Source organism: Macrotis lagotis, chromosome 1 (genome assembly GCF_037893015.1).
Source record: "Macrotis lagotis isolate mMagLag1 chromosome 1, bilby.v1.9.chrom.fasta, whole genome shotgun sequence".
In the NCBI taxonomy this organism is placed as follows: domain Eukaryota; kingdom Metazoa; phylum Chordata; class Mammalia; order Peramelemorphia; family Peramelidae; genus Macrotis; species Macrotis lagotis.
In genome coordinates, this window is record NC_133658.1 from 905,538,680 (window position 1) to 905,560,652 (window position 21,973).

Genomic DNA, 21,973 nt, shown 5'->3' on the forward strand with positions numbered 1-21,973 from the left:
TGCTACCTTTTAGCATTCTTCCCCTTTTTGCTGATGAAAGCTGAATGAGATACTCCTTTTTAACCTATATGTGTATAAAGACATATAAGCATATATAAATACATATCTTAGAAAGGAGAATCTCATTTTTTCAAAAAACAAAATGTATGAATAAATCCCAATATATACACACATATATTAGGATTTATTCATACATCTTGTTTTTTATAGCAGTCATATCTCAACCCTCCTCCATAAAATTCTTACTTGTCACCAAGAAATATAGTTAAACAAAACCAAGCAAAATAATGACTACATCTGACAGCATTTGTGACATTCCATTACCCATGGTCCCCCACTGCTCCACAAAGAGGCAGGAAGTGTGTTTCATCAGCAGCCTTCTGAAACCAGTATTCATCATCCTATTTAATCTGAATTCAGCTGTTTTTTGGTGCTGCTTCGTTTGCCTTTGTGTAGTCCTCATAAATATTGTTCTCCTGGCTCTACTAACTTCAATCTTTTGCTTCATAAGTCTTCCCCCTTTTACTCAAAATTTCTCATATTCATCTTTTTTAGATTTTTCCCATTAGGTTCATGTAAAACAAGTTGCTCAACCATTCCCAAATGAGCCCCCCTCATTTTGTTTCTAGTTTATTTCCACCCTTGAAAAAAAAGTGCTTCTGTGAAATTTTAATCAATCTGTCAAGAAATATCTCTTAAATGACTCTCATGGGAGACGTTCTAGACTATGCTAAATATTGGGGACACAGAGAAAGGTTAAAAAAAACAGTTCTTGCCCTCAGGGAGCTCACAATCTAGTGGGAGAAACAACAGCAACCAAGAGTCAAGATGCAGACAGGACAAACAGGAGATAATCAATAGAGGAAAAGCATTAAAATGAAAGGAGTTCAGTGGAAATGGATGGGCAGCTGAGTGATATAAAGAGAATTACTGCCTAGAGTCAAGGGGCCCCAAGTTAAATTCCAACCTCAGACACATACTACCCGGGACCCTGTTTGCCATAGTTTCCTCATCTGGAAAATAACATTGGAGAAGGAAATGGCCAGCCTCTCAAGTATCTTTGTTAAGAAAACCCAAAATAGGGACATTTTGTCAGATACAACTGAAACTATTGAACAGTAGAAGATGGGATGCTGGGTGGGACTTAATGAAAATCATGGAAGCCAGAAGACAAGAAATTTCATCATATATGGGATATTTCTTTCTGTGTTTGACCTCCTGGGGTGAATTCTATGCCTAGTGGTGGAACAAGGGGTATGAACGTTAGTGGATTTTCTCACATAATTCCCTGCTTTTCGGAAAGATTTGCAGCTCCACCAGCCATGAATGTGTCCCCATCTTCCTGCAGCTTCTCCAGCACAGACTATTCATCTTTTGTGAACACGATCAATTGAAGGGTATGAAATAAAATGCAATTTTTTCTTTTTTCATGGGTTTGTTGACAGTTTGCATTTTGTATTTTGACAACTATTTGTATTCTTTGTCCAATATTGGGAAACACTTCTCTGCCTCAGTTTCCTCTTCTGGAAAATGAAAAAATTGAATTTGATCATCTAAAATCCCTTCCAACTCTGTGATCCTAAGGTTGATATTCCTATTTCTGCCCTTGGCCCCATTCTCTTCCATCTCCTACAAGAATCACAGAATTTGGAAGAAACTTCAGGGATAGATAGGTTACTGATGTAATTCAGTAGTTTCAGTTGTGTCCCCGTTTGAGGTTTTCTTGGCAAAGATACTGGAGTGGTTTGCCATTTCCTTCTCTAACTTGTTTTGCAGATGACACAAGCAGGGTTAAGTGACTTGCCCAGGGTTACATAGTTAGGAAACATCTGAAGTTAGATTTGAATTCAGGTCTCCCTGACTGCAGTCCCAAAGTTGTGTGCACTAGGCTGTCTCACTGCTTCTAAGAGGCATCACAAAACAGTGAATAAATCTGCTGGCTGTGGGGTCAGGAGACCTAGGGTTCAAATCCTATCTATGTGACCCTAGGCAAGTCTCAGAGCAGCTGGGTTGCTCAGTGGATAGATCACTGGCCTTGGAGTCAGGAGGACTGGAGTTCAAAACCAGCCTCAGACACTTGCCACTTACTAGCTGAGTGACCTTGGGCAAGTCACTTAACCCAGATTGCTTCTCATCCAAGGCTATCTCCAGTCATTTTGATCCATATCTGGCCACTGGACCTAGATGGCTCCAGAGGAGAAGGTGAAACTAGTGACTTAGTATAGCATCCCCTCACTTAGCACAGCACCCCCTCACTCCAATTCATGTGCTTCTCTTGTCATCATCTCTCTGATATTGTGATCTTCTTCAAAAAAAATGAAGGACAAACATTAGGAATTCTAATAACACCCATTTCATGGAGCTTTGTGAATCAAATTAGATTATTTATGTGAAGTACTTCCGATATAAAAATATGATAGCTATGACTGCTGAAATTCAATTTGTAATATTTAGTTTGTGGCTGCTCTTGTGGCATGTCAACAAATTGACATTATTTGCTAGGAAATGAATACATCCAAACGTACATCCATATGTTATTATATTTTTGGTTGAGATTCCTTTTCTCTTAAAATTGGGAACCCTGTGCACTGGAAGTTTTTCCTAGTCTTGGTAGTGAATAGCTCTAATAAAGATCTAGGTGTTATTCAAATCTGCAGGGAATTTGCTACAATTCTTTAAGAATAAGAGCCATTTCCCACTAGATTACTGTTTAAAATTTGCAAAAGAAATGCCAGCTATAAGCAACTCTAAGAAATTCAGATTAAAGCATTTCACCTCACACCCATCAGAGAAAGTGAGATGACAAAAGCTAAAAATGGTCAATGCTGGAGGGATTGTGGAAAGGCTGGTACACTTGTCCTCTTCTTGATGGCATTATAAATTGGCAGAACTTCAGAACAAACTAACTGAGACTTTGACACAAAGTTTCCACACTCCTAAAGAGGAGAGAGAGAGAGAGAGAGAGAGAGAGAGAGAGAGAGAGGTCCTATAGAAACAAAATTATTGATAATAGCTCTTTTTAGTAGACCTGGAAACAAAGAAGGTGTCCATCACCTGTGGCTTTAGAAGATAATGGTGATATCACTGAACCATGAGAAAGGATGAATATGGAGAATTCAAAGACTTGGGAAGATTCATGTGGACTTGAAACTCTTCAAGGAGCAGCTGTACAAGCATATCAGAGGGTTGCGATAGGGATTCCCTGGGGTGTGGATTGGACATATTTCTTCCACCTCTCAGATTCTCTCTGAACTGACAGCTAAGGAAGCTGAAGAGGAAAGGGGATGTTCACAATGATCACAATTACACAAAGAAAAACTATTCAAAGACTTTGGAATTCTGATTGATATATTGCCCAAGTGATAGACCATAGGGGTAGAATAATGTTTACATTTTAAGACAGAACCAATGTGTTTATTCATTTTGCTTCACTGTATTTTTGTTACAGGCTAGGTTTCTTTGGGTGACAGAGAGGCAACAGTCATTGGAAAAGGATAGTAATGTTAAAAAAAATCAATAGAATATTTTAAAAGGGGAAAAAAATCACTATGGTTAGGATTTTGAACTGTCCTGAGGGTGGACATAGCTAAGTGGATCAGAAAAGTCAAACTAGAAGATTAGATATTTATCCATTAATAGCATCAGAGGTTGGGGGTGGGGATGGGGAAAGGAAGAGTTACTGATTACACTCAGGTTGGGCAGCTAGGTATCAAAGGGGATAGAACCCAGCTCTGGAGTCTGGAAAAATGTGGGCTCAAACACTTATTAGCAGTGTGACCCTGGGCAAGTCACTTTACCCTGTTTGCCTCAGTTTCTTCATTTGGAAAATGAGCTCGGAAAAGGAAATGGCAAACCACTGCAGCACTTTTTTTTAAGGTTTAGGGTTTTTTTTTTTGCAAGGCAAGGGGGTTAAGTGGCTTGCCCAAGGCCACACAGCTAGGCAATTATTAAGTGTCTGAGACCGGATTTGAACCCAGGCACTCCTGACTCCAAGGCCAGTGTTCTATCCACTATGCCACCTAGCCACCCCCCACTCCAGTACTTTTACAAAGAAAACCTCAAGTGGTATCTTAAAGAGTCAAACACGATTGAACAACCACACTGTGGCTAATGTTTGCCCTTCATTCTTGAAGACGACCATGACATCAGGATGGTGATGCCATGTCAAGCACATGAATTGGATTTGAGTGAGAGGATGCCGTGCAAAATCACCAGCCTCACTTTCTCCTCTGGAGCCATCTGGGTCCAGTGACCAGATATGGATCAGGATGACAGGAGATGGCCCTGGATGTGAGGCAATCAAGGTTAAGTATATTGTCAAAGGTCACACAGCTAGTAAATGGCAAGAGACTAAGGCTGGATTTGAACTCCACTCCTCCTGACTCCAAGGCCAGTGCTCTATTACTGCACCACCCAGCAGGGCTCCATTTCCATTTTCTTTTACTAAGGCAGAAAATTAAACCCACTGGCCAGATCACTCCTCCATTGCATGTCGAACCAAGGAAGAAATCAGAACACGGAGAATGGATGGGGCAATCGCAGAATGTGTAGTTTTCCAATGGGGAACTTCATACTCTATTGGAATACTCAGCAAAGGAATTGTCCTGGCCTGTCCTCTGGGACCTTCCAGACATTACCTCTGGCCCTGAAGAGAAGTTAGCTAAGGAGATTTCACTAAAAGCCAAAAAACAAAAGGAACCTAGGATGTCAGCTTAAGTTGGCTGCTGCCCACCCTGGCAAAGATGATCTCTATCTCAGGGGATGAGGGCCAGACTTTAAAAGACAAAAAGCAGGGTATCTTACTGTGTCCCCAGCCATAGGCAGACATGCTCATGACAGTTTGCTAATCTGACCAAAACAAAAAACAAAAAAAAAAAGAGCTCCTGTCTGGTTTCTGTGCCCATGTTTAGAGTCTTGGTGAGTATAGATAAGAACCCAGGGAATTGGAGGATAGCCATTTGGAAAGATACAGCAGAAGAACTCCCCAGAGAGGGGAGGAGAGGACACTTCCTACCTCTGGGACCTTGAGCAGATTCCTTAACTTCTCAGTGTCTCCATCTGTCAAATGAGGGAGTGGATTGGATCACCTTTGTGGTCCTCCTCAGTTCTCATCCTTTGGTACATCCTCTTTTCTGCTTTCACAGGACAGGAGAGGAGAAGAGAAGAAGGGGTAGGGGGAAAAAAAAAGGAGGGAGAGGCAGGATGCTTTATACAAATATCACCTCATTACTCTGGCCAGATTTGGTCTTAGGTCTGACTCAAGGTTCATTTTTCTATCCAATGCACCACTTAACACAGACAAGGGAAGATGTAACATGGAGGAAGGAAGGAAAAGAGGAGGAAAGGGAGAAGAGAAAGATGAAGCTCCCACATCACCTCCTATAGGAGGTCTTTCCTGATTTTACATACACAGAACTGCTAGGGTTCCCCCTATGCCCCCCATACTTTTTTTAGTGCTTAGCACTGTGTGATCAATAGAAAAACGAGGTAGTCACAGCTTGTACAGAGCTCCCATTCTAAAACGGGGGCAACTCAGAGAGGGGGATCTCAGCTGCACAGTCAATGGAAAGGCCCTGCTGTCCTTAAGGTGGAGTGACAAAGCAGATGGTGATGCCCTTATTTAACCACTGTTTCCACGGGTAGAACCCTCTTGGTTTCTACTGTTGAACAACAGACAGTGCCAAGGCCTCGGTGGTAGGATCTTTCTGACCGGGTTGCCAAGAGCCGTGGCTGCCCAGGAGGTGGGGGCTGCAGGGACGACTGCCGGGCTGCACCTCCCCAAGGGCTACTTCCTCAGACCGGGGTTGTGGGGTCCAAGATGGGGGAGGTAGAAGGGGGCAGGATGGGGCTGCTACGCCGGGGCTCTTGGGCTAACTCCACCAGGGCTGAGAGGGGGTGCTGGCCCAGGTGGCTTGGCCTGTCTAGCACACGGGGGCCCCGATGCTTCCAAGACCGTGGCAGCTGCTGAGCAGGTGTGGGTGGTGGGGATGCCCCCCTGGATGACGGGTGCAGGGCATCTTGCGGATCCACTAGGAAGAATGGGAGGAGGGAGGAGGAGGAAGAGGGATGAAGGAGAAGTGAAGCAGGCGCCGGGAGGAGGAGGGGAGACAGGCTGAGGAAGGAGTCCGTAGGGAGCAAGGGAGGAGGGGAAGGCGGGGGAGCGTCAGCAAGGAGGATGGAGGGCTCGATGGGGAGGCGTCCGGGGGGCGAGCGGAGGAGCTTCCCGAGCTCGCGCTCTCATTGGCCCATGGTTCCCATGGAAACTGCCGGGTTTCCCGCCCCCCCCGGAGAAGGAGCGCTGCGTCGAGGCGCAAGCGCAGTGTGCGGCAGGAGCTCCCGCAATGCCCCGCCGCCCTGGCCTCGGGTGCCTGGGACTAGAGCGCCCCCCTCCTGCTCCCTCCCTTCCACTACGCCCCGCTCACGAGTCTGCTCCCGGGGGCTTCACGCCTGCGCGGGGCGTGCGGGGCTGGGAGCTCGCTCCGCGCTTGGGCGACGTCAGAAGTGGGGGGGAGGTCCGCGCCTGCGCAGAAAGAGGAGGCGGAAGCCCCCCCCCCAGGGAGGTGGGGAAGGCGCCGGAGGAAGGAGCTCCTGCGCCTGCGCCGTGGGGCGCGTCCGTAGCGTCCCGAGACCCGCCGGAGGCGGAGGTTCCAGGGAAGAGGCGAGAAGGGGCGCTTCTGCGCCTGCGGGCGGAGAGGCGCGCTGTGCGCCTGCGCCCTGGGCCCTCCGCGGGCGGTGGAGCCTGAGAGGGCGGCGAGGGGGCGCGGGGCGGGGCGGGCCTGGCGGGAGCTGCTGCTGCGGGAGCGCCCGGAGCCCGGGCCAGGCGGGGGCCGGTGAGTCACCCCCGCGCCCCGCGGGCCCCAGACCCCGGGGGCACGACCCCACCCAGGGACTTCCTAGTCCTCCCCGCTGCGGGCTGCGCCCACCCAGATCCTCCACGAGCCCCTGCTTCCTAGGATTGGGGGACCCTGACGCACCCCCCCGCCCCGGGGGTACACCCCGATCCACGGCTCCCAGGACCTCCTGCACCCCCTTAGTGCACGGGATGGCAGGAGGGGACCTGCCCTGCATCCCATAATGCCCAGGGCTAGAGGGGCCCCCCCTGTACCCCGCACCTCCATGTACCGGTGCCCCCAGTGCCCAAGACCCCCAGCAGATTCACCTTTACCATGGCCCCAGATCTCCTCTTCCTCCTTAGTGACCAGCATGGGGGACCTCACTGGACTCCCGCCCATGGCCTCTGGGGTCCCCATGTTCCACTCCCCCTGTGCCCTGGACCCTGGGAAATACTGTGACACCTGCACCTCCATATCCAGTTGTACCCCCTCAGTGCTACAGCCCCCAGCTGGGGTCCCCAGGACCCTATGTACCCCACTATGCCCACTTAAACTCCCATCCTTCCTAACTCCCCTCAATACTCTTCCTACCCTGCTAGAACTTTCCTGATCCCGAGATCCGCTATTGGGGTACCTAACTCCAACTTCCCCTTTAGTCCCCATCCTCCTTCCATCCCAGGAACCCTGGCTGGGGCACCAGCTATACTCCCTTCCATACCTGTTAGACATGATCCCCAAGATACCCCCCTTAGGCCCCAGGATCCCCTTCTCAGGTACCTACTGCACACACCCCTTGTTCCCATCTCCCCTTCCCAGGTTCCCCCTTCTGGGCTCCTCTACTACATTTCACAGAATCCCCAGGCCACTCTCCCTTGGGCCTCTCATTCATAGAGTTCAACAGTAATCACCCCAATATTCAGGGCTCTGGACCAGCCCTTTCTTGGGGCTCCCCTCCAGTGTCTCCAGGTTTCCCCTACCTCCCTCCAGTCTCCTTCTGCCAGAGGTTCCCTGGAGCCCCTCTAGGCCCAGTCCTACCTACCCTTCTTCCCAAGTTGCCCCAATCTCCTCTGCCCCCTCCCAAGCGCGCCCTGCTCGTCCATGCTGGGGAAGGCCCAAGCATCCAACTCCAGCCTGGCAGCCCCTGCGTCCACCCCCTCACTGCTGACCCAAGCCGGGGCTTTCTTCCTCCTTCAGGCCTGGTCCTGTGCGGTGGAAAGCTCCTTACCCAGCCACCTCCCCTGCTGGCCCCTCAGTCCTAAGGCACCGACCATGAGGACTGGGGGACAGAATGAGATCCCACGAGGGGAGGCAGCCAGATTGGGGGAGGCAGGCGACAATATCACTTTTGCATAGGGGAGGGGAGAAGTGGGTTTTCCTACCTCTCCTCCTCTTCAGGCTCCTGGAGGGAGGAGAGATGGTACAACATGGGGGGGACAGGAGAATTGTGGGACACAGAGATTGGGATCCGATCCCAGAATCAGCTCCAGGGGTGGAGATGATTGGACAAGTGAATGCTTGAGGAGAAAGGGAAGGGGCTGGACCATGGGGGGATGGGCAGCTATCTAGAGGGGGAATGTGGGAAGGCATTTGGGCTGGGGAGCACAAGGCACATCATGGAACAGGGGTCCAGAAGGACCCCAGAAGGAGCTGGAGATGACTGGATGAGGGGGGATACCAGGGAGGAGGGAGAGTTAGATGAGAGTGATCTAAGGCAGGAGGGGAAGCTGAAAGAAGGGGATGGTGGGCCCCTGAGGAAGGGCACGGATGCAGCTTGAAGAGGAGGGCGCCTACTGGTCTTCGGGGCTGGGTTCTTCTGCTGTGGGCTAAGAAGGAGCCTCTTGGGTCATAGGCAGTGGAGCGGGCCACCACTTCCCGGTCACCCCTTCCCTGTGTCTTCTTCCCTCCAGCCCCCAATGCAAGGAAAGGCCCTGGACCAGGTGCGGGCAGCAGCGATAACAATATGGCGGGCGAGGTGGAGGAGATCACGCGTCTGCGAAAGCCACGCTTCTCCTATGAGGAGAACCAGATCCTGATCCAGGAGGTGCGGGCCAACTACTCCCAGCTATATGGCACCCAAAGCCGCCGGGTCACCGTGGCCGAGCGGCGACGGGTGTGGGAGGGCATTGCCGCCAAGATCAACGGCATCACCAGCTGGAAGCGCACGGGCCAGGAGGTACAGAAGCGGTGGAATGACTTCAAGCGGAGGACCAAGGAGAAGCTAGCCCGTGTCCCCCACTCCACGCAGGGCAGCGGGGTGGGGCCTGGAGCCTCGGAGGATGCCTTCTCAGCTGAGGAGGAGACCATCTTTGCCATCCTGGGGCCTGGTGTGGTGGGGGGGCCAGAGTTGCACACTGGCCCCTCCACCTCCTTCCACCCACCGGCCCCAGTGGGCCCCTTCTCTCATCGCTACCTGCTGGGGGGAGAGCAGCAGCCAGCTGGTGAGTGTGCAGAGGGCCCCACTTCCTCTCTGACCCTTTGTTCATGCCCCCACTGCCACCCCGAGAGGCAGGTGGCATGGTCATCACTTCACAAAGGAGAGGCTAGGGACACGCCTAGGGCCACAGTGTGGACAGCCTGGTGGAGATGACCAGTATGGAATGTCAGAGCTAGGGAGGACCTTGCATTCCCTATGATTCTTGGTTTGTGGCCCTTAGATGAAGGGCAGCCGGGGGCATAGTGGGGAGAATGCGGAGAGATAGGACCTGAGTTCAAGTCCAGCCCTAGACTCTTGCCAGCTCCATGACCCTGGGCCAGTCACTTTGCTTCTCTTTGCTGGTCTTCTCATCTGTCAAGTAAGCTGGAGAAGGAAATGGCAGACCACCCCAGGATCCCTGCCAACCCCACCCCCCAAGGGTCACCAAGAATCAGGCATGACTGAACCTCACCACCACCACCTGATGAGCCCCTTCCCCACTTGGTAGCTCCATTTTTCTAAAATGAGGGAGTAGGCCTCAGTCTCTAACGTAACTCCCAGTCCTCTGAGGTCAGAGCCCGTCAGAAGGGGGTTGCATCTGTAAGGCTCCCTGGCCCTCTACAGGAGAGAATGGTTGCCTGATGCCTGGGGACTTGGGCCCTGACCCATCAGAGCAGGACGGTTTGGAGGGCCATCCAGACCAGCCTCTCGGGTTGTACAGTCAAGCACCCCAAGACCCAGAAAAGGGAGGGTAACTTGCCCAGAGTAAGAGCGCCTAGGGCCTCACGCCAGTCTCTTGGGTCCCTCCCGGGCCCCATGTTCTGTGGATCCAGAGGGCTCCCAGCCAGGGCAGGAAGGAGCACCAGGAGGTGCCTTTGCCCTGGAGAGAGCCAGGGGAGCCAGAGAAGCCTGTGGGGCTTCTCTGGTGCTACCCTGATGGGAAAAGGAGGAACGGAGGGGGCCATGGTGCTCCATAGGCCGCTTCCCTGGCTCCATGCCGATGGCTGGTGTTGGGGCCCCGTGTCCTCGTCAGTCTCTACACCCCGGTGGCTCCTCAGAGCTAGAGGGGGCCTCAGACTCTTAATCTAGCCCCCTCGTTTTAGAGGCTTTTCCCTGGTTCACACAACTCTTTTTCTGCAGAAACCCCCTCCCGGAGCAAGGCCTGCAGCAGCCCCAAACCATCGGCCTGCCCTCCCTGCTACCCCTTGGATGGCGTCCTCCTCCGTCCCAAAGTGCGGGACTCCCCACCCCTGCCTCTGGCCCCCGCCCCAGACCAGGCAGCCCTGCAGATCGTCCAGCTCCCGCGGCTGGCCCCGTCGCCGCCTCCTCGACCCCCGTGCCCGGGCCCCTCTCCTTCCAGCCTCCCGCCGCCCCCCCTGGCAGCCACCCTGGACCCTTCGCTGGACTTCCTTCGAGCTCAGCGGGAGACGGCGGAGGCGATCCGAGAATTAGAAGGCACATTGCGCCAGGGACTGGCGAAGCTGAGCGACGTCCTCAGCGCCCTCCTGCCCCTCTTGGCCGGCCCGGAGCCACCCGTGCCCCCGCCTGCCGCCGGGCTGGACCCGGCCCACCCCAAAGCGGAGACCTCTCCTGAGTCCACGGCCTCGGCCCTTGAGGAGGGAGAGGAAGCAGCCGCGGTGGGGACCCCCCCAGGGGAGGAGGGGGGTACCCGGCCTCCTCCACCCAAAGATTCACCTCCAGTGAAGAGGAGGAAAGGTTTCCCGACAAGAAAACGCAGAGGAAGATGGAAGAACATGTGATGGCCCCGCCGGGGGCATGAAGTAGGGGGCTTTGTCCCCGGCCCTCGTCCCACCACCCTGCTTGGCCCATTTTGGGGAGGGGGAGACTCCACACTGCTTGTAACCACTTCCAGGGCCCTGGTCCCTTCAGCTGCTCCTCCCTGTGCTCCCCGTCCCCACCGCCCCGGGTGCCACCCACCACCCCCGTCTAGTGCCCGGGTCCCTGTAGTTAGTCGCAGGTGTCATAGTTAGGAGACGGAGGCGACTCGGGGATCCCTCCAGCCCAGCCCCGCCTTTTAGAGAGGACAGAAATGAAGCTGGGGGGGGGAGACACCTGTCCGGGGTCCCCCGAGAGTCAGGACGCAGGGCTGGGCTCCGCCCTTAACTCTCAGACCCCGCACGCGGGGTTCTGACCAGTTCCATGCAGCCCCCCAGCCGCCCCCACATATCAGGCCTCAGGAACATGCCCCCCGGACAGGCGCGGCTCCCTAGAACCTTATTTATTGTTCTGCGGGAGGTGGGGCCGGAGGGTCTGTGACCCCCCATTCTCCCGGCTTGCGGGGGGCCTTCGGCAGCCAGGCTCGGGTTTCCATCCCTGTGCCCGGAAGGCGGCCGGACCCGGGGTTCGGGAGGGAGGGGCCGAGCCGCCCGGACCCCAAGCCCGCGCCCCCCCAAGAACAAGATCTCAATAAACATCTTTTAATACAAAGTCCGTGACTGTGGTCTCGGGGCGCCGTGGCGGGGCCGGGCCCTGAGCTCGGGGGTCCGAAGCACCGGGATGGCGGGCCGAGACCCCCGCGGTGGGTCCCTGGGCCTCCCCTTCCAGCGCCCGGACCCCGGGGCCCGCGGGAGGCTGCGGCGTCTGGTGCGCGCCCGGAGGGGCCAGGTACGCGCGTGCGCGTGCCCGGGGGGCCAGGTGCGCGTGCGCGCCCAGCCCCGGCCGGCGGGCTCCAGGGCCGCCCGGGGCCGGGCTGGGGGAGGGGCCCCCGCTGCCCCCGTCTGCCGCCGCGGAGGGAACGAGCGCCGCGGCCGCAAAGCAGGACCGGAGAGAACAGCATTGTGGGGAGGGGGCCGGAAGTCCACCACTTCCCTCCCCGCCTCGGAGCATTCTGGGAGTTGTAGTCAGCCCGGCTGGGAGGGCCGGGGACGGAGAGGGTTAACCCGTTGGGGCCCGGGAGACCTCGCCTCGGCCCGGGCTCCCCTCCCCCAGAAGCGCCGGGGCCCGGCCCCCGCCCGCGGCGCCCCCCGCCCGCGGCCCTCAGGGAGGAGAGGAGCTCGGGCCCCGCCGGGCCCCTTCCGGCCGCAGGCTCCGCCGCTGGGCGCGCTCCTCGCCCGCGCCAGCCCGTCCGCGGCCCCTGCGTGCCTCCGGGCCGGGCCGCGGGGCGGGGGGCTCCACGGCCCGGGCCCCCGCAGCCCTCCCGCTCCCGCTCCGGCTCTCCCGTCCGCGGCGGAGATCGGCGGGGCCGAGGCGGGCCGCGGGAGAGCGGAGGCCGAGGGGGGGGGGGCGGCGCTCCCTCCGCCCGTGCCGGCGGGCCCCGGGAAGGACTACATCCCCCAGAAGGCTTTGCCCGCGTGCGTTATGTAAGTTTCCCTGCGAAGCGGCCGCTGGGGCAGAGGAAGGCGGGCGGCCGCGGCGGCGGCGGAGGCGGCGGCGGCGGCGGACGGAGCGGCGGCCGAGACGCGCGGCGGGTAGGAGGGGGCGCCGCGGCGGGGCCCGGCCCGGGCGGCGGAGCCCGGGGCGCGGGAGCTAGGCCGGAGCCCGGGGCGCGGAGCGGGGCGGGGCCCGGGAGCGCCCCCTCCGAGGAGCTGCGCGGCGCTGCGCGAGGCAGGAAAGGCGGGCCCGCGGCGGAGGGCCCGGCGGAGCGGCGGCGGCGGCCCGGCCCCCCGGCCCCGGGCGCCATGGCGTCCGTGCAGGCGTCCCGGCGCCAGTGGTGCTACCTGTGCGACCTGCCCAAGATGCCCTGGGCCATGGTGTGGGACTTCAGCGAGGCCGTGTGCCGGGGCTGCGTCAACTTCGAGGGCGCCGACCGCATCGAGCTGCTCATCGAGGCCGCCCGGCAGCTGAAGCGCAGCCACGCGCTGCCCGAGGGCCGCTCCCCGGGGCCGCCCGCGCTCAAGCCCCCCGCGGGCCCCGGCAAGGAGGCGGCGGGCGGCCCGGGCCCCGAGCGCTACGAGCGCGCCGCCTCCTCCGCGGCCTCCTCGTCCTCGTCCTCCGTGGCCACGGCCGCCTCCGGCCAGGCCTCGCGCATGGCCCTGGCCCCGGCCGCCGCCGCCCTGGACTTCGGCCTCGGGGCCCGGCTGGCCAACGGGGAGGCGGACGGGGCCCGGCGGGCGCTGCTGGGGGCCATGCCCGGCCTGGTGTCCCCCGGGCTGCTGGCGGCCGCCGTGTCCGGCCTGGGCGGCCGCGGCGTGGCCCTGGGCGCCCGGCCCGCCTTCGGCCCCGACTTCGACAAGGAGAAGGCGGTGGCCGGGGTCGGGGCCGGCGCGGCGGCGGCGGCGGCGGCGCAGGCCCCCCGGGCGGCGGACTGCCTGGCCGAGCTGAACGAGGCCATGCGCGGCCGCGCCGAGGAGTGGCACGGGCGGCCCAAGGCCGTGCGGGACCAGCTGCTGGCGCTGTCGGCCTGCGCGCCCTTCAACGTGCGCTTCAAGAAGGACCACGGCCTGGTGGGCCGCGTGTTCGCCTTCGACGCGGCGGCGCGGCCGCCGGGCTACGAGTTCGAGCTGAAGCTCTTCACCGAGTACCCCTGCGGCTCGGGCAACGTGTACGCCGGCGTGCTGGCCGTGGCGCGCCAGATGTTCCACGACGCGCTGCGCGAGCCCGGCAAGGCGCTGGCCTCCTCCGGCTTCAAGTACCTCGAGTACGAGAAGCGCCACGGCTCGGGCGAGTGGCGGCAGCTGGCCGAGCTGCTGACCGACGGCGTGCGCAGCTTCCGAGAGCCCGCGCCGGCCGACGCGCTGCCGCTGCAGGCCCCCGACGGCGCCGCCGCCGCCGCGGCCCGGCCGGCCCGCACCCCGGGGCCCGTCCCCCGCCGGCGCAAGGCCTCCCCCGAGCCCGAGGGCGAGGCGGCCGGCAAGCTGACCAGCGAGGAGCACCAGCAGCAGCACCAGCAGCCGCCGCAGCCGCAGCGCCACTGGGGCGCCGCCCCCTACGCGGGGGAGCCCCCCGTGGCGGCCGCCGGCGCCCCCTCGCCCATCGCGGCCCTGAAGACCGTGGCCGAGGGGCTGGGCCAGTCGCCCAAGGAGGGGGGCGGGGGCGGCCCCGGGAGGGCCGGGGGAGCCAGCCCCGCGGGCTCCTCCCCGGCCGCCCCCCAGCGGCTGGTGGCCCGCAACGGAGAGTCGGAGGGGGAGGCCGGGGCCGGGGGCGTGGCCGGGGCCGGGAGCGGGGCCGGGGGCGCCGGGGCCCCCCTGTGCTGCACCCTGTGTCGGGAGAGGCTGGAGGACACCCACTTCGTGCAGTGCCCCTCGGTGCCGGGCCACAAGTTCTGCTTCCCCTGCTCGCGGGAGTTCATCAAGACCATGGGCCCCACCGGTGAGGTCTACTGCCCCAGCGGGGACAAGTGCCCGTTAGTGGGCTCCAGCGTCCCCTGGGCCTTCATGCAGGGGGAGATCACCACCATCCTGGCCGGGGACATCAAGGTCAAGAAGGAGCGAGACCCTTAAGCCCGGGCCTCCCTCCTTCCCACGTCCCTTCCTGGACCCTGCAGCTAAATTATTCCCTCTGAGCGACCCCTGCCCCCACGCCGCTCCCGTACCCACAGACCGAGCTTTTCTAGAGCTAATTCTGGGGGGGGGGGACACCCCCCCAGTACTCTTAGCCGAGCCTGGTCAAACTCCTGATTCCCAACCCCCCAGGCTGAGCTTCCCCCACCAGCCAGCCCAGACTTGGGGGGAGGGGGACTATGGGGCCAGATCATCCCTAGAGACCCAGGCGTCTGGGCCCTGGGCGGAAACTCGGGAACTTCTGCCCTCTCCTTTCGGTGGAAGACGGAGCCGAGGACATTCCAAGGGCCCTCTGACTTCCCAAGCCCGAACTCTACTTCACTCCGAGTTTCTTTGCAGTGGGTTTGTTTGAGGGGAACAGATGGGCTTCAGAACTGAGAGACCTGGTCCCTGGATTTCCCAGGGTCTTAAAGCTCAGACAAGGCTGGAACCCTGACTCTAGACAAAACAAAAAAGCAAAACCGACTCTGGAACCATTGCCTCCAATTCCAAGGGGAGAGATGGACTTAAAGACTTCCTGAGCCTCAGAGCTGGGACTGTGGGCATCTTGTGGGTCCTTGCCCTTCATTAGCGCTTCCTGGGAATGGTCACCTCTGACACTAGGAGGAGATCAGTTCAAGCACACCTCCAAAAAACCTAGCATCAGGGACCCTGGACAGTTGGGTCCCAACTTCATCCGGAGCTTCCCCAGACCAGTTGACCTCCGAATTTGACAGGTGGCGGGGGGAGTCCCAAAGTTGGGCGCTTTGCTTCCGTACGAAGCTTTCTGGAACAGCCAACTCCCTCTCCTTCTCTGGGGTTAGAAGTATGTGTGTGTGATGGTTTAAAGAACAGCATTAAAGGCCTCACTTCCTGGATCCTGGCCTTTCTCAAGAGCTTCCCTGGGTTGGGTGGGGGACATTCAAGGAAGACCTCCCCATAGGCACCTAGGTCTTCACCCTTCTTCAAGTTTTTTCCCCAAATCCCAAAGGGAGATGGGTCAGTGACATCAGAATGCTGGTCTTAACTGGGAGGGGGGCACCCAATTAGGAACAGCTTGTAATCTGGGGGGGGAGACATAAATGGAGCCATAGATTAACCTTGCTGGGGCCCTCAATACTTGCGGGGGGGGGGTAAGACGTAGTTTTCAGGCTTGTGTCTCCCCTAACACAGGGGCTCGTAGTTGTCCCCTTCCCCCACTTCTAGTGCTTGGCTTTTCTGCTGCTTGTAACGGGGGGGAGGGGAAAGGGACCCCAATATGCCCTTTCAGAAAGAATACATCTGGATTAAGAAATTTCTTTTTTTGGGGGGTGGGGGCGTCCTTCAATAAAGCAAAGTTTTGGGTTTTTTTTCCCAGTGGTCTTGAGTCCTCTTTGTGCATGTTCTCTTACCGTCCAAGACATCTTCCTAAGGGGCTGGTCCATCTTACCCCACAGTCCCAGGAACCCCAGAAGAACCAATATGGAGTTAGGGTCAGGCCTCACTAAGGATCCTGGCTCACTAGGTCATCCTCTCTTGGGAGATTCAGCCTCTGTCCCTCCCAGCTTTAGCAGTCAACACTCAGCCTTGTGACCCTTTCCATTCCCATTTTCTGCTTGGCAGAGAGGGTTCATCAGGGGCTTATGGGAAATAATTGGCAAATAGCTGTAACATCCTGTGGTGATTAATTACCCAACATTTTGTGTATGTATATATGTGAAAAGTTGACTTTAGATAGTTTTATATTTGGGTGACTCAGCTGTTAGAGCACTGGCCCTGGAGCCAGGAAGAGCTGGCATCAAGTCCAGTGTCAGACGCTTATTAGCCCTGTGATCCTGGGCTAAGAAGAAAATGGCAAACCCCTCCAATATTCTTTACCAAGAAAGCCCCATGGACGATATGGCCAAGGAGTCAGGAAGACTTGGACATTTAATAGGGGATTGGGGGGGGGGGGTGTGGCTGGGGGGGGCAGTGGTTAGAGCACTGGCCCTGGAGTCAGGAGGACCTGAGTTCAAATCCAGCCTCAGACACTTAATTACCTAATTGTGTGACCCTGGCAAGTCACTTAATCCCTTTGCCTTGCAAAAAAAAAAAACAAACCCTAAAATAAGGGATGTGGGAAGGCTTGCTGAAATATCTGGAGACTCCTACTTTTGGAAGTCCTAAAGTTTCCAAAATTCTCATATAAATGGGGTAACTGGTGGCAGGTGAGAACTCTAGAATCAGGAAGTCTTGAGTTCAAATTTGACTTCAGATGCATGCTAGCTGTGTGACCCTAGGTAAGTCAATTAACCTCTGTCTCAGTTTCCTCATCTGTAAAATGAGGGTAATGCCAGCATCACCTCCTTCCCAGGGTAATTGTGAGCATCAGATGAGGTGTGCTTAAGATAGTGCTTGGCCATCCCTCTCTAGCTTTGCTGCAGCCCTGGGCTCTCCCAGGAGCTCTGCCCCTAACCTGCTGCTTAGCCTTAGGCCAAACCTTTCTCTTCCTGCCTGAACGGGCATCATCTCATTATCTATGACTCACCTCCTCGGGATAGGTGTGCCACACCCCAGGGCTCCATCCAGGTCCTCTCCCATCCCTCTCAGGGAGCCTTCCAGCTCCCATGGCTTCACCGACACCCCCAGCCTTCCTTCCTCTCCTGAGCCCAGCCAGGTCCATATTCACAATGATAAACCAGTCATGATGCTTACCCCAAGTCCAAAACAAAACTCGTGCTTGGAGACACCTGTGGGGCACAAATCCAACTTTAAATACTTCCTAACAAGTCATGGAACCTTTCTGCCTCAGTTTCCTTAACCACAAAATCGGGATGATGACAATAACAGTAGCATCTCTCTCAGCTGTTGTGAGGTTCCAATGAGATTTTTAAAGTACTGGGCTGTAATTTGATGACTCTTGCTAAACCAACTCCTAAATTCCCTGAATCCCTAGGGGTCTCTACCATTTTCATAGTATTGTCATCAGTTTTTTCACTTATCACCACATTTTATTTATTATTTAGTATCACTTTTATTCCAACCACATCTGATCTTGTCCATTCTGTCACAACATGTCTCCCATCTTTTCTCTACTCATGAAACAGCCACCCCTCCCTAGGCCCTCATCACCTGCTTTAGGGACTCAGGGACCTGCCACCTATAAAGTCTGCATTTTGCTTTTCCCCTCTTTAGCCTGCCAGTCCACCTCACTGTCATCCAATTGATAATTCCTAAAGCATAAGGCTGAACAGAAAGGACTTGTAGAATTTCAATGGCTCCCAGTCGTCTTAGCTTACATATAAATTGCTGCTTAGCATCCAAAGCCCTTAAGGCCCTGGGACTGATTACAGGGTATTCTCCCTTATTCCTTATTCCATTCTTCTCTCTGGCCTAGCTGGCTTCCTTGATCTTTCTTGTACCTGATATCCCATCATCTCCAACCTCCCAGTTTTTGCATAAGCTACCCCCCCCCACACACACACACTCTTCTATCTCTTAGGACCCCTAGTTTCCCGTAAGGCCGTGCCCAAAAGCACCCTTAAAAAGACCTTTCCAGATTCCCACCCATATCACTGGGTGTTTATTTTATGTGTAAAATCCTCCAGGTCACCTTTATCCCCTCTGCCTAGACTGGCGCCTGGACTGCAATAGCTACATGTGGATTGATTGGACCTGTTACACCCACACCCCATAAAATAAAATAAGGGGGGGGTGACCTAAATGATCCATTATCTAAATCTGGTGGCCCCTTCTCAACTCTTTGCTCCTGCCCAATCTGGAATCCAGGTCAGTTCCCCAGTTAGTGATCCCAGAGTTCTGCCTAAGACCACCAGGTGGCACTGGAGAGCCACATGCACCCCGAAAGGGCACCACAGGATTCCTGGGAGGCGGGTGGCCTCTCCTTTAGTCCCCAAGGGACATCGGTTCCGGCTCCCCAGGCATGAGGTTGGGGATCAGGAAACGTCTTTTCCTCTGAGCTCCATGGAGAAGAGAACCTCTTCAGGCACCCAGACCCCCAACCCCTGGAAATATATTTTAATTTCCAGGAAACTTTTAATGTTGAAATCCAAAGTATAATAATGAATACACTTTTGTGATAGGGGGCGACTAATAGGAGGAGTGGAAATTTTTTTAGATGTCATTTTTTCCCAAATACATGTCAAGATAATTTTCAGTCTTCATTTTTTGGAATATTTTGAATTCCATATTTTTCTCCCCCCCTTGACTGAGTAATCTGATGTTTTACTTATACAACCATTTCAAACATGGAAATGTTCATGCTGCTTACTTACTCTGTGGACCCTCGACTTCAATCTGTCAAGAATATTAAGGGACAAACCCATCCCCCAATGTCTAGGAATTCAAGCTTCCTGGCCCTGGGTGGAAGTCTGAGACACCAGTTTTCCTGGAGCTAACTAATGTGTCTCTCACCTTAAAGGGGCACCTCTACTTTCAGGGTGCACCCCTGCCTTGCAAGTGTTAGTCTGGGACGGATTCCTGGGAAAGGGAAAGAGACCTCAAAGTTAGCCTCCTCACTTCACAGATGGGGAAACTGAGGCCAGGGAGAACCAGGACTACAGCTCGAGGTACAAATCAGTAGGGCTATAAACTGCAGACTACTGTATTAGGAGCTTGGGCTCTATGTCTCTTAGGCGGGAGAAGATAAAAGAGAAAGGGGTACTTCCCGAAGTGGGGGAGGGAGACACCCTGGGGTGGGCTGGGCCAGGCTCCCAGCTTGGGCTTCTTATCTTAGCGGCCTTGTCCCGCACCTGCCCCAAGGAACTAATAATTAACCAGGACTTCCTGCTTATGACGTCACAGAGGCAGGCAGGCAGAGGGGTGGGGGGAGAGATGGGGCGGGGCCATCCCGTGGGGTGGTAGACAAGGGGTTAAAGATGAGACACCACCCCACCCCTAGCCATCTCAGATACCCAATTGGAAGGAGATGAGGATTTCAGCACTGCAAGAAAAAGAACATAAAGAAACATAGAAGAATCAAATTACTACCAGGAAGGGTCTCAGGGTGGCCCCCCCCAGCCCCACCCTAATGTCCCTTTTTCCATTCCTTGGGGGAAAAATAGATCTCACTTCCCAGAAGCACCTCCTAGTAATCCTGCCTGCAGGCTTTCTAGAGCCCCTTCCCTTGGAGTCCCCTGAAATGCAAGCCCCATCGGGGACCACAGAGGGTCTACTCCCCAGGTCCCAATTCCCCTATTTACAGGCATCCAGTTTGCCGCAGCCCAAGTATCCAAGAGCTGTTCTGCAGATCTCTTCCCCCTTTAAAAAAAAATTCCCAAGGAACCCAGGCATCAAATCCTCATAGAGCCGAGCCAGGGGTCCCAGAATCTACCCAGTTCCTCAAATCTGTCCCCGGTCCCTTGCTGTCCTGCCCTCAGCCTGGGGACACCCAAGTATTTGGGCCTCTGGCATTGTAGCCCAGGTGCCAGGCAGGGCTGGGAAACCCGCCCCCTGGACAAACAGGCACAGCTGATAAGCCTAAAGGAAGGGGGGGAGCAGTCTGGCCCAGGCGGGTGGAGAACTGTAAAGGAGATTTGCCTTTCTACACCTTCTGGTGTGAGACAAGGGTAGTGAGGCTCTGAGGCCTGAGACACCAGAACTGGAGAGAGGGGGGGGGAACCACAAGCCTCTCTGCCCCTTTAAAGAACAGCTGTCATACTTGGGGAGGGGTCTATCCCTTCCCCCTCTAGAGAACACACCTGATATGTGTTCAGATAGAGCCCCCAGCCTTGTTACCCATTAACCAAGCCTGGGCAGGGGATACCTAAAAAAGAGTCAGGAAGAGTCAGAGAGAAAGAGACAGAGAATTTTGAGAGAGCCTTCACGGTCCCCCAGACAAGGACCCCTGCCCTGCCCTGCCCCGTCCAGTCCCACCAGTCTGCCAAAGTAGGTGGAAGTGAATGTTTGTTGAGTGAATAGAATCTATGAATGAGTCAGAGCAAGGCAGGTACAGGAGACAGATGCTCAGATAGATAGGGAGAGAACACAGACAAGAGACCCCAGAAGCCAAGGTGGCAAGCTGAAAGGGAAGTGCCTGTACCTGGGCCGCAGAGACACAGAAGCAGAGAAATGGCAAAACCCAGGGAGAAGCGCCAGGCAGGCAAGGGCCCCAGGCCAGGCAGAGGATTCTCGGGGACCCTGCCCTGGCCCCTGTCTCCTTCAGAATGAAAAAAAAAATTCCATCAGCACTGGAAAAGTCTCCATTCACATAGTAACCCCCCCCCCCCCCCACCAGCAGCCAGCTCCCATTCAGGTTGTCCTGTTGGGGGTCGCCAGTAGCTGGGCCTGGCCTTGGGCCTGTTCAGGGGCCTCTGGCCGCCTAGGCCTTACACCTCGGGGCTCACACCTCTGGCTGGCAAGGGGGGGGGGGACAGGAAGCTGGCAGCCCCCACAGGAACGTCTCTGTACCGGGAGGGAAGAAGGGAGGGCCACAGAGAGAGGGAGGGAGAGGCCCGGCTGGATGGGGCAGAAGAGGAGAGGCGGATACAAAGGCCCCAGTGTTTGCCCAGCCTGCTGCCGCCGGCCACAGATATATATACCCGGCCCAGAACTTGCGGGAGGGGTGTGGAGGGAAGGGGTGTGGAGGGGAGGGAGTCTAGGGGAGGGGAGGTGGGCCAGGGACCCCATCCCTGGGGGGAGGTGAGAGGGAGGGAGGCCGAGGGGAGAATCTGGCCTAAAAAGAGAATGGGAAGACCCAGGGACTGAGTCTGAGATGGCCAAGGAGAGGGGAAGGGGGCCTGCTGAGGGGATCAAGGGGAGAAGAGAAGCAGGGCCAGAAGGCCCAGGGGGTTCAACATAGCCCACGGAGGGCAGGTTTAAGAGAAAAGCTTGGGACAGGGTTGGGAACAGTGTGGGGGTGCTGCCAGCCACACCTCTTTTTTCATAAATGTAGATTTGGAGTCCAGAGGCCCAAAAGTCAAGGGACAGTGGATGTGAGCCCTTGGCCCAGTGCTTTGCTTTCTCTGGGCCCCAGGGTCCTCCCTGGGGGTTGGCCTGGCCCAGCTCTTCAGGTTCCCTCCCGCTGGCCGTCGGGATCCCCCCCGGCCTCCAGGCCCGAGGGGCTCGGCAGGCACAGTCACCCTTTATCCCCGCCACTGCCTCCCCCGCCCGCCCGTGGACACCCGCGGCACAGACTGCATCCCCTTGTCCTCGAGTCCGTGTGGCCACGCAGCCATGTGTCCCGGTGTCCCCCTGGGTCCCCGGCCAGTGTACTTTTCCGCTTTGGGCGTGGGCCTCAGGGCGGGTGGGGGATGGATGGCACGCCTGGCCGGCCAAGTCCAGCCAGACGCCCAGCCCCCAGCCGGCCTCCC

General features: G+C 56.6%; 2 protein-coding genes and 1 long non-coding RNA gene across 3 annotated transcripts; 2 read left to right on the forward strand and 1 right to left on the reverse strand.

The window, feature by feature from the left end:
• Positions 1–218: 218 nt before the first annotated feature.
• Positions 219–6,644, reverse strand: LOC141509587 (uncharacterized). Its single transcript, XR_012474665.1, has 3 exons — positions 6,423–6,644; positions 5,015–5,132; positions 219–4,284 (listed from the first exon to the last, which is right to left on the reverse strand). It is a non-coding gene; the product is annotated as an uncharacterized LOC141509587 (long non-coding RNA).
• Positions 6,645–6,751: 107 nt separating this feature from the next.
• Positions 6,752–11,689, forward strand: MYPOP (Myb related transcription factor, partner of profilin). Its single transcript, XM_074219234.1, has 3 exons — positions 6,752–6,830; positions 8,741–9,271; positions 10,387–11,689. Exons 2-3 carry the CDS (start codon positions 8,794–8,796, stop codon positions 11,004–11,006), a joined length of 1,098 nt encoding a protein of 365 aa, XP_074075335.1. The 5' UTR covers positions 6,752–6,830; positions 8,741–8,793; the 3' UTR covers positions 11,007–11,689.
• Positions 11,690–12,824: 1,135 nt separating this feature from the next.
• IRF2BP1 (interferon regulatory factor 2 binding protein 1) lies at positions 12,825–16,536 on the forward strand. The gene has a single exon (XM_074219235.1). The coding sequence runs from the start codon at positions 12,885–12,887 to the stop codon at positions 14,643–14,645; it is 1,761 nt and encodes a 586-aa protein (XP_074075336.1). The 5' UTR covers positions 12,825–12,884; the 3' UTR covers positions 14,646–16,536.
• Positions 16,537–21,973: the final 5,437 nt, after the last annotated feature.

What these genes read in the sequence shown, in the direction of transcription:
- MYPOP (XM_074219234.1), top strand. Translation starts at nt 8,794, where the DNA reads ATGGCGGGCGAGGTGGAGGAGATCACGCGTCTGCGAAAGCCACGCTTC. An exon ending in GGGAGAGCAGCAGCCAGCTG is followed by an intron (nt 9,272 to 10,386) that starts GTGAGTGTGCAG and finishes CTTTTTCTGCAG; the next exon opens with AAACCCCCTCCCGGAGCAAG.
- IRF2BP1 (XM_074219235.1), top strand. Translation starts at nt 12,885, where the DNA reads ATGGCGTCCGTGCAGGCGTCCCGGCGCCAGTGGTGCTACCTGTGCGAC.